This window comes from Tachypleus tridentatus, chromosome 2 (genome assembly GCF_004210375.1).
Source record: "Tachypleus tridentatus isolate NWPU-2018 chromosome 2, ASM421037v1, whole genome shotgun sequence".
Lineage (NCBI taxonomy): Eukaryota > Metazoa > Arthropoda > Merostomata > Xiphosura > Limulidae > Tachypleus > Tachypleus tridentatus.
Genome location: NC_134826.1, coordinates 128,042,892 through 128,055,229, shown reverse-complemented (window position 1 = coordinate 128,055,229; position 12,338 = coordinate 128,042,892). Strand labels below are relative to the sequence as shown.

The 12,338-nt window shown below is 30.5% G+C and overlaps 2 protein-coding genes across 4 annotated transcripts in view; both read right to left on the bottom strand.

The window, feature by feature from the left end:
- The window catches only part of LOC143245077 (receptor-type tyrosine-protein phosphatase kappa-like), a 49,802-nt gene extending 49,555 nt beyond the window's left edge, over positions 1 to 247 (bottom strand). Inside the window, exon 1 of the mRNA XM_076490908.1 lies at positions 193 to 247. The gene's annotated coding sequence lies outside the window, so the exon portion shown is untranslated. The remainder of the gene's footprint in view (positions 1 to 192) is intronic.
- Positions 248 to 746: 499 nt separating this feature from the next.
- Positions 747 to 12,338, bottom strand: part of LOC143245076 (transcriptional activator Myb-like) — a 53,870-nt gene continuing 42,278 nt past the window's right edge. For all 3 annotated transcript variants that reach the window (XM_076490901.1, XM_076490900.1, XM_076490902.1), the window contains 6 exons: positions 11,870 to 12,034; positions 11,274 to 11,399; positions 5,466 to 5,600; positions 4,920 to 4,994; positions 4,139 to 4,287; positions 747 to 2,545 (listed from right to left, as the gene is read on the bottom strand). In XM_076490901.1, the coding sequence (XP_076347016.1) occupies positions 4,174 to 4,287; positions 4,920 to 4,994; positions 5,466 to 5,600; positions 11,274 to 11,399; positions 11,870 to 12,034 (615 nt within the window). In that variant the 3' untranslated portion in view covers positions 747 to 2,545; positions 4,139 to 4,173. The remainder of the gene's footprint in view (positions 2,546 to 4,138; positions 4,288 to 4,919; positions 4,995 to 5,465; positions 5,601 to 11,273; positions 11,400 to 11,869; positions 12,035 to 12,338) is intronic.

Below are 12,338 nucleotides of genomic sequence, written 5' to 3'. Positions count from 1 at the left end.
GTATTGATAGATGAATGATGTCATCTGTTTAATTAATTAATTCATGTGTAACAGGATTTAAACGCGACTTGAAGTATAGGGTATAAAATTATTGGTTGATAATGATTATAGTTAATTTAAATAAGCAAAAGTCTAAATACTTAATCTGAAAGCTTAACAAACGTTAAATGTTAACAACAATTAAAAACCAACCTTATAACCCCAAGGATCAGCTTTATTAACCGACGTTTCGCTTTACGGCTTCAACTTGAATATGGATTATGTCTTTGAGCTCGTATCACAAGTGTAATGCGAAACGTAGAACATTAGTGTTGTTACTTCTTGGAACTACAAGGTTGTTTTAATCGCTTCAGGTGATGCCTTATAATGTTTTGTTGTAGTTTTTTTTGTTCTTTTTTTTATCTGTGAAAACATCTTGCACGAAGTAGTAATGATGGCATACCAAACTCTTGTTAAATAATAAACAACCACTCTGCCTTAAATTTCTTTAAAAAATCAAGTTAATTGTAGGTTGTTTTTTTTCCTTTTTCTTAATTTGTCCAAGATGAGATCCAAATCAGTAGCACTTAAAAATAGCATTTCAGATCTACATTTTGTCTTCCACAAGCGATTTTCAATGCTTCATTTGCTTTCAGAGTTTAATCCATAACCTATCTTCACTTAAATATATTTTCACCTGATGTTTATAGGACTTTGTGAGAATTAGTATTTACCTCAAGTATATATCTATTATAGTGACACCTATGGGCGGTTATTAAAAATTTATTACTGAAGTTGATAGTCAATATTACACAACTTTTTATACGAAGTTCAAAATATGATTAGAGCAGCTTACAATGAATATTGTTATCACAGAGACCACACCACTATTTACATGAACAAAACGTATAGACAAACTAATCCACGTGTGAGGGCTGACTACATCTCTTAAGGTTAAAAAACACCTCAGGTACATATTATAACTGTGCAACGTTTAAAGTTTCTGTTGAAGATTCCTTTTGAACGCAAGAGCTTAATATCATTTTTTCCTAATAAAAACGTGACTAAATTTTACAGGACAAAAACATGACCAAAATACTACATCTTAAAACGAACAGAGAAAATTAAAAACTCTTGCGACTAACAAATAAGCGGCAAATTTTAAATCATTTAAAAAACTTAAAATAATAAAAAGTGTCAAATTTTTACAACTTAAGGTATTTAGAAGAGACAAGTATATTTTAAAACTTTTGTTTTTCAGGATGGAGCAAAAACATTTCTACTAGCATCTCATTTGCTATTTACAGTGATATACATATCTTTATATAACAACTCAGCATATACACTAGCATCGTTCTTGTGTTACGTTTGATGTCAGTAGGCAACCAGCCTTTGGGGTAATTTTTTAGATCATCCTTACCAATACCGTTTGAAAACTTCATGTTATAAAAAATATATAATTTCCAGCACAACTTTGGTGATGGTGAAAAGAAGAGAGCTCTCTCGACACCAAAATTATGGTCAATTCATTGATGTTCTTCAGTACAACCATGGAACACATTCATGTGGTAAATATCTGCAATTTGTGTTAACAGTTAAAACTGTAAATACTAAAAAACAAGACAAACTAGAACATATCAAAATATAGCAGTTTTCTGATCTTAACAGAATAAACAGCATGATCTAATACAAACTGCAATTGTTCTTAGTAATTTCAATTTATAAAACAGAAAAACTATACATATTCTGTAACACAAAAACATTATATTAAAACAGCTGGATTTTACGATTCATAATTGAAAACATACATTAAAATGAAATCAATCAAACAGACAAAAGATAATTTATGATAAAAAGTATATCAGAACTTAAGTTTGTTCTTCACCACGTACGAACTCTGGCAGTGTTTTGCCATATAATTTTTCCAATTTAGAAAAATGTATATCATAAAAAGTTTCATTCACATTTGATTGTTCAGTTTTCAAACCCTAAACTTATGAGCAGAAAATTACTCACACATAAAATATCACAAAACATTCTTCCATTACATTTATCAGCTGAAAGTGTATTTATAACCCAGGTTTAATAATACAGAAAATATCATCTGAAAAAGAAAGACCTACACAAATCACAGTTGTCCTGAATTAGAAAATACTTTTCTGAAGAAATAAGAAACTGATACATATTTTTCAAATAAATAACACTCGTTACAACACAGAACCTAAATTTCAATTAATCTTTTGGTAAGTATTATTGTTGTTGTTTTTTAAATGTTTTAACAACTTATTACTAAATTTAAAAGGTTAATATATACAATCCAATACTTAAACATGCATATGTCAGAACATGAACAAGAACACCTTTATATGAAGCTATAAATATTCTGATGACTGCCCTCTCCCCCATTACAATCTTCGTAAGCATCAAAAGCTGCATCGTGAAAGTTAGTGTTAGCTATGCTTTATAATTAAAGATCTTCATCACAATATTGAGAATGATACTATACAAAATAATTGCAGTTCAGCAAGTTAGAACTTTTGTTGTCTATCCACTGGTATTCTGCAAGCTGAAAATACAGTACAAATAATATGACATTAGAAAATGATAAAACAGTGCTAACCTCTAAACATGTAATACATAATGCCCAGTGTTCAACATTGTACTTTTTTCATCTAAAAGCATGCTGTTTAATCAAAAGGAACTTAACTAGTTGAACATATCATACATCTTATGTTACAGTAATTTATTTTACATCATTTTCTGTATTTCAGTTAAGAAGACTTAAGGAAAAAAACAAAAAAACTCAGGTTGATGTAAAAATGTCGATATTAGCTCGAGTCTACTTGACATGAAAACATTTTAAATGTATTTTAATTGCTCAAGACACTCATAGTGGCAATAATATTCACAACATACAAGTATATACACATGCAGAACTTAACAAAACACAAACATCATATAAAGAAATTTTGGACAGAATTACTGAAAATCAGGAAATATGAAAAATCACCAAAAATAAAGCATACATTTTCAAGTTAGTAAAGCACTGAAATAGACACACACAAAGAACTCCCTAAGTACAACTGAAACAGATTACCCCCACTAAAAGGTCAGAAAATGTTGAATCAAACATGATCAATATTACAAACTAACCAGAGGAAGTAGCTTATAGTTCATATCTGCTTAAGCCAGAATTAACAGTACAATTATAATACTAACACATTTCATAAAAAGTACTAATTGATTGTCTTAAATGTGAAAATAATAAAAATGCACATTAAAAATCTAAGTTGAGTGTAAAATATTTTTATGTAAGTTCTCTCGTTTTGATGATAGTCTCCTAACAGCATTAAATTCCTAAAACTTAAATACATTTTTCTAAAAATATTCAAAACTGTATTCATAACACCATTTTAGTCCTCAAAAATGAAATCAAACAAACTTCTCAGCCATTACATAATATTCCTGTGTTGCTTCTAAACTTTAGACTTAATTATGTTACATTTTTAAAATTTTAAAGCAGACTCCAAGATAATCTAATACAGATAACACAATGCAGTTCTGCAGACAACTGTTGATATTTACATGACAAAGCAATATCACTTTTATTTAACATATAAGTCCAAAGTTCTGTCTGTGATGTACAGACAGTCCATGGAATGACTGCATAATTACTACAATAACATGTCAAGATAAAAATAATTCAGGTGTTCCATGGACAAAATATTGGAGAAATAATTTATTTAAATGTTTTTATTCTCGACAAACACATCGTTAAGAAAAAGCTTTGTTATTCAAGATTAGATATTTCTCAAAAAAATTACAATGTTTATCACCATACCCTTGCAACCAAGGTTAGAAAAATTAATATTCTTCCTTTATCTTTTGCTGTATAGGATTGATGACAACAGAATGGCTTCAGTAATAGGACCTAATAATCAACAGTTTATTTTTTTCAGTTTTTGTTTATTGTTCTCTTTCAATTTCTGCCCCTCTTCCTTAACCCAGAATTTTTCCCAAATATGCTAATTTTCAAAATAATTCCAGTACCTTTCGAACATTTCTTTGAAAAAATACTTGTCCTTGCTGTTAATGCCTACTTTTCATCCAACATTAATATTTTTTTCCTTCTTTTATTATTATTAAAAAACATTCTTACCACCATTCATACATCAAAAGCAAGTCAATCTGAGTTCATAGGTTGAGTGCCCGGGGTCGTAAGTTGCCCATTAACCGATGAGCTTGCTCTGTCAATTCTATTTGATCCTTTGTCTTGCCACAAGCTACCATTTCCCATCTCATATCAAGCTGAAATGATCACAATCAGAAATAGTATGTTATTTAATGATGAGGATGTGTCAGTTTAAATATTAATTAATTAGGTCTTCACAAAATTAAAATAAATGTTTATGATACTGCTTTTCTGATAGGTACTCACTTGGAAACAGAAAAGTTACTATTTTACATTATATTGAATTTCACACTGAATCCAAGATGGTTCTAAACAATAAAACAGATAAAGAACCCTTACTAACAACTTAAACACAACTGCAGAATGTAAAAATGTTACAAATTTATTGACATATCCTATAGTGTCTTTAAGTATAATATATTCTAGCCTGAAACTATGCCATGAAACAATGCTGTTTTATTTTTACAAGTTACAGGCTTTACAGTAAGGGTAAATATTTTATTAAACATGAACAATATTTTGATCATTCTTTCAACCATTCACAAGAATTGGTGATTGCACCAGCAATCAAAACGTTGTATTTTAAGACATTCTTTCAACAATTTACAAAAAGAGGGTAGTTTTCTTCCACTTTATCTCAATGATAAAAATAAAACTCTGGAAAAACAGAATACATAAGAAACAAGCTAAAAACAATTACACATTATTAGTAATAAGAAGAAAAAAATGAAAGATACTGCAAACTAACCTTGAGTGAAGATTTCATGTGAGGTGTTTCTTCAGAGCTTACGTGTTGTGCTATTCGAGAGCAGTGAAGCTTGTGCTGTAAGAAAGGGATAAACAGTGTGTTTAGACAAGCATGCAGTGCAAGGTGCAGTGGGAGTTGTGAGAACAAGTACAATTTCAAGTTTTAAATTACCAACTAGAACAACTACTTAGTATACAGAACAAGAGAGAGAGAGAAAAATACTGAGAATGAATCATCTATATCATCTTTAATATTGTAAAAAGAAATCATTTAATGCAAAAACAAGAGGATCAAACTACTGCACATGTGAGAATGTATCCTAATACAACTTGGAATTTCAAACATCTACAACAATCACATTTTCATTGACTAATAATAAAAAAAGCATTAAATTATCTTTGCTAACTTATGTAAGTATTAACAAGCTCAAAATAGCAGCATTTCAGTTGCTGTTTAAAACACAAATGTTTTAAATTTGTGATACATTTCAATCAAGTAACTCAAACACCACAAACTGTTTTAACAGCTGACAAACACTGATATTACCTTTTGTTTTGGAATGGCCGAATCAGTAGGTGCAATAAAGGCATTATTAAATGTTTCACATTCTTCTGGTAAAGTTTCCTTAATTATAGATGGTGGAGAAAAGAGAACTGATAAATCTCCCATCAAAGACTTGCTCTAATGTGAACAAACAGAAAATAATGAGCCTTGAATTTATAAAATTTTTGTTAAGGAGGTTTTTACTGCACACAGATAGAAGTTATAACCTTTTAAAGATATTTCTTCATGTGTATTCATTTTCAAGGGATTATTAGTGAACATATAAAAAAAAATGAATAGTAAAACTATACTGGACTCAGAAATGTATATTCAATCTTTTGTCCTACAAAGACTAAAAATCAGATATTTAAAAAATATTTTAAACAACCTATTTTAAAAAGCCATTTCTGTAAAAAAAAAACAAACAAAAACCAATATCCAACATGACAAATAAACAAGAAATACAAGGTTATAAAATTTACATTGAATGCTAAAAATAGTTAAACAAGTTTAAATATAAAAATAATTAGATAAACACTGGCAATTATTTTATATCTTAAATTATTTCACTTTTTTGTTATAATACTGAAGAATAGTCGCACATTTCTCTGCTTCAGTATTATTTATTTGGCCTACTGATTTATATATAAGGAAAAAGATTATATATCAGGAGCTAGAGCTCATAGAAAAATGAAAGGAACAATATATAAGGTAGAATTCCCATTTTAATAGATTATATTACAGTTTAAACTGTTCTTATTTCTATAACATTTAAGCATGATGTTGACAATGACAATTAAACTTAAACATAAACATTCTACTTAGTCACAACTAACTTTCTCTACAGTCACACATCTTGTATGGAAATATTTTATATATATCAACCTGCATTCAGTATAAGTAATGAGAAAGGTTAGCTTTATATAATACCTTATGAGCCAATAAAAAATGACTCGAAATAAGCATGTTTGTGTTAAAATACTACTTTAGCCATTCAGTTATGAATTAAGATTAAATTAAGCTTATTTTTGAAAATGTGGAAATAATATTACAATATTCACAACTAATACTTTACAAAAATGTTTTCAACAGGAATTTTGAATTTCAAAATATTTGAAATTGATACTAAAATGTAATAAAGATTGTTTTTAAATATTCTGTAGCTTGTGACTTCTAAGCTATTACAAAGTTTCTCCTGGGTTTTTAATATCTTGTATTAAATTTTCATTTCAAATTTTTATATTTACTTGAAAGTACATACTACACATTTTCAAAAAAGGTCTACAAACAAAATATAAAAGCCAATAGTTTCACTTAAACACTTTTGATGAACTATTATCCATTTTTATATGATTTTGCCATAATATATTAACAACTTTGTGAATTTAAATTTCTTCATCAATATTTATTTGATTGAAGGATATAAAAAAGCTTTTACATTGCTCTGAATACAAGTTATACATTGCAAAGCAAAAGGCATCAGAGTAAACCCTTAATCTTTAGACATACTTAAATTCTCCACAATAAAGCCAATGTAATTATGTAAAAACATTTTGAATTATTCATTCCTTTCCAAGTAAAATCACTAAAGGGGGAAAGTGAAATCAGGCTTACTACATAGGAAGCTATTATTATTTAGCTGGACCCCATGCTACTATTTAATATACACTGCTGGCAAAAATCTTAAGGCCAATTAACATAAAGAAAAAATATGCATTTTGCATTGTTAGACTCAACCATTTATTTGAGTAGAGCTTTGAAAGATGACAATAAGAAAAGGGGAAATAAAAATAAAAAACCTTTTTTAGCATTTAATAGGGAAAATGTGAACATTATGAAATTATCCTAAATACTAGCTGGTCAAAAGTTTAAGACCATACCAAAAACAAGTCCTAAACAGGGTAGGAAATACCCAACAAGAGATCACAGTAGTGAGTTGCATGGCTGTCATTGTGAACAACTTCAAACGTTTGCTTTGGCATGGTCAATATAAGCATTTGCAGAAGGCTGGCTGGAATATTATTCCAAGTGGTGAAGAAGGCTTCATGAAGATCATGCACTGTTTGAAATTGATGTCCATTTCTACAGACTTCCCTTGCCATCCACCCTCAAACATTTTCAATGGGGTTCAGTTCGGGCAAACACGCTGGATGGTCCAAAAGAATCCCCGTTATTCGCCATGAAAAAGTACTTTCCTCAGGGTCTTTTAACACTCCTACAAAAAGTGGGGCCTAATAGGCCCCAGAGCAACTTGAAAGGTTATTAATATTAGGCTAATAATTTTGTATTTAAATGAAATTGCCATTTAAATCCATTAATGAATGGATAAACGAGATTCCCACTGTCCCTATCTACTATCTAGCGAAACCACAGCCAGGGGAACGGGCTTGGAGAAATCAGGACTAGAAACGTCTTTTCGTAGGAGTGTTAAGAAATTTACAACAGCAGTTTCACTCTGCCCAATCTCACCAGCGATGGCACGTTGAGAGAGACCTTGCTTATGCAACTCAACAATTCTGCCATTCAAACTCTGTCAACTTTTTTAGCCTTTGCCATGTCTTTACCCAATGTAACACAAGAGATGTTGACAACACTAATGCTTTAACACAAATGACTAAATTTCATTACGTGTTTACCAATTAACCAGTATACCAGTGTATATTGGATTTTATACACTGATATTAAAAATAACAATGATTATTTCCCTTATTCTTTTGTGATAATATATTAAGCTTCTTTCACATATAAAATATTACAGCCACCAAATTAACATGGATTAATTTTTCATCTAATAAACATATGTAACACATAAGAGATTCATTTGACAGAAATTAAAACTTAACTATACAAATACATAGTATAACAGCAACAACAAATATTTAATCCATGTTTTAATGGTCAACAAATATTTAATTCTTCAATTCATAAGTACATAAATTTTCAAGAACATTCTCAGAAATGTAATAAAACTGTTTTTGAAAGTGTTCTTGAAGACATCTACCCCTCAGGCTTCCACCCAGTATTCACATGTAATGGCTATTTAAAGTTTACAAGAGTAATATTCAAGTTATTATTTTACACGGCAATATTTAAAATAATCTCAAATATTCCATAGTGTGACACATAAAACACATTTTCTCTTCTTTCTATCCACAAGTCATCTATAAAATCACAACTGCTCAGATAAACTATAATTTTTTGATGGTCTTCAAATCTGTTTGGTTACAGAGCCATCAAAGAGAAAAACAGACCTCTCTTGCCACACACACGTCACATCCTCTCTTTAAGGATTTGTTAATCGTTCTATCTTATGTTTTATTCTGTATTATTTATATTCAGTAGAAAGCCAAATTTTTCATTTATCAAATGATGTAAATATCACTGTCTGTACAAGCTTCATTTCCACAGAAATGATAACTAGTTTGGACACTTTTTAATGGTCCTTGTTACACAGTTAGAAAGCCAGAAAAACTGTGATAGTTAGGGGGAAATTGTCTACTTTTTACATGTTACTATTCTTTTCTACATTCTTTGGTAAATTATTTAGTGTATTACTACCATTAGTACAAAAAAATGTAGACTTAAATGTCATTGACAATCAACAGCAAGAAAGAAAAAGACTAAGTACTTTACTTCTTTATTTATTATAATAAAAAAATACCTAAAATGTAAAAATATGAATATCTACGTCAGTTAAAATTATATTAGGTAAAATAAATAATAATAATAAAATAAAAATGCTTTGTGAGGCACACACATGAAATCTGATAGGATAACATGAGCTTTACACATTCCCCAAGTTATTTACAACTTATTATGGGGCAAATGGTAGTTGGACAGTTCAACTGGCAATAAAACAAAGAAAACTTAAATTTAAATATATGTATACTGTTACAAATTTGAAGCTACTTAGGATAAATGAACATAGTTTCATGTTGCAGTTTGAAGTTATTTTGGAAAGCAATAAAATGCAATTTAGTGGTGTGTTTTTTGGTGATGGTGGAGTTACAATCCCATGCAGAGTTGGGGTAGAGAAAGTAACTGATAAAGTTTTACTGTAAAAATCGTTTGATGTGTAATTAGGAGGTTGTAGAGATTATACAAAGGAAATTTGAGATTTTTGAGATAAAAAAGGTTTTTAAATCTTAAAATGGAAACCACTTTGGACACAGACTATTAAATACAAATACTTGATATATTAACAAGGAAGGAACACATGAGGAAGGTAAGAAAAGAGGAAGTAAAAACCCTACATTATTGCAAAACGAAGGGTACTGGATAAAGGCCATTCAGTATCCAGAAAGTGGGGAGACCAAAGGCCCATAATAGAAGAGCCAGGAGGAAAATTTTTGCCATGAGTCATGTTATATTCTTGTTAGCAGGAAATCCCTAGTATTAGACAAACTACAGAATATGTTCCACTTGCATAGGTACATCTCAATGGAAGATGGAACTAGTTAAGAAGGAAGTGACTTAACATGTGAAATCACACTGCCTCACCAAGAACCAGACAAAAGTTAAGACACAGCAAACACAAAGGCTGGGATGTAGAACATGCAACCGAGGTTGACAAAAAAGGGATGGGATAGAGCAGTCCTTGTAACCTTCAAAACCATGGCTGAGTTGGCCAAGAGGGAACTGTCAGGCAGATGAGTGGAGTGGAATATAGAAATCACTCAATGTACACATAAAGATACTTGTGTGACCAATCCTGGCTGAAGGCATTGACTTCTAGAACCAGTAAATGAGGCACAGACAACCAAAATAGTAGTAACTTAGTGGTGAGACCCATAGCACAGATTTTCCTCACAGGGAGAACCCTACCAATGGTAAAGATTCCTAAAAACAAGAGAATCTAATGCCCACTCCATATGATATATCTGGTGAGAAAGTAAAAATCCAAAAGGTTGGGAAAATAAGGAATGTAACAAGGAAAGATGAGATAAAAAAGAAATAGGTGACAGGAATAAAACATCACAAACCTGAGACTTAAAATCCATGAAGACTAAATTAGGTCTAGGAGACTAACAGGTTGGGAATGGGAAAGATCAGCAAATTCTGGAGACATAAAATGATGATCAAAGTCCTCATTAGCCAGCATAGTATCAACAGTTTCAGTAGGAACTTTGATGAAGTCCAGGAATCACAGTGGAACCATGTAAAGTATTATCTCCCAATATACAGAAGCAGATAAATCCATCATCTGGTCATCTACCCCTGAGGCCTGTGAAAAACTCTAGTTTCTGTTGTGACCCTCGAAATAGCAAGATTCACTTTGGAATACATTACACAAAAAGTTTAACCACACTCAAGTGCATAAAAAAAGCAACTTGAATTAACTGAAAAATCAAATCAAGTTGAAAAATAACCACTTCACGAGGAAAACAAAGTCAAACATACGACAATAAACAAACAAGCATGTTCAAATTCAAAAGATGACAAATGAGAAGTGATAGTTCAGTAGATACATAGAAAGGGAGTCACATGCATCATGTGAGTGTACTATTCTCCTATTAGTGGAGAGGTGACACATAATTTACGAAACATTTTAGAATCACAAGATTGCAACAGGGGGGAGTAGAAGGCTTGTGGCATGCATAAAGAAAAAATTTGCACACAGGAAGTAGCAATGAACAAAAAGCTAATCTTGTGATTGGAGGGTACTACCATATCAGAATTATATATATATACTGAATATTTTATGTCCAATTCCTGTTATTTAGGCACCACTGGTTGAAGAGGAAATCACGTGTTAACAAATAAATTAGGTTTACAAACAAAAACTTAACTAAAAGCTGTCTCAAAACTTACTGGTGTTTCAGGGTCCACTGGAAAAGATTCATTCACACTAGTTCCTAATCCAGGAACTGTAACTTCTCCAGGAATGGACCAGGTTGAGTGAAGAGCTTTGCAAATCTTCTTGTTTGGAAAAAGATTCTGCAAACAAATATTAATGGTTATTATATTAAAGTATTATTTTCATGAAAAATAAATGACTATAATAAGAATAATAATGTGGACTGTCTTTCTTCAACCATAAAATAACTTCTTAAAACTTCTGTTTTATCTAAAAATCTGATATTGAAACAAACTGGATTATTCCAAATTCAGAGATAGAGGTACACTAGCTAAGTCACACAGAATATGAATGTGGAATCATTTTGCAATTATAGTACAATTGTTTTTAGTAATAATTTTTAATATCCTCATCCAAAATTTGTAAAAACAAAACAACAACATATAAATCACACAATCAAATATCTTATAGTACACACTTCCAACTTTTTAAACAATTTATTTAATAATATGCTAAAATTGAGTCCAGTTAGTTATATTAAAAAATAAGTGAAAGAACCAATATGCAGATTTAAGCAGAACAAGAAATCTGTGACAAAACTTTTAGTTACCTCTTTGTCTTCTTTCCTTTTCACGGTAATATACCCACTATCATTAAGTGAATAACTGGAAAAAGGTAATGCTGGCATATCGTTAAACTGAGACTTAAGGTTAGAGGATGACTCTTGTTTGATTAATTCATGAATATCTTCAAACTGGTGTGATGGTGAATGAGGCTGAAACAGTAAGCATGTTGCCATAAAATAAGTCTGTACACAATGAAGTATCTTACAAAAGGTATTTGTATTTTGTCAGTTACAAACTACGTTTAACATTATTCATCCTAACAAATACTTTCTTTTTTCAATAATTAAGTTTCACAATTTCCATACAGTTGTACATAACAAGTACAATATAGAATTACACAGGCCTGCAATGGTTGTATTCTCTTGAAATTTTTGCATGTTCTACAGCAATTTCTGTTCTGTATGCTGAATACAAAATAATATTCATTTTTCCCCATCATGTAGAGGTTTTTCA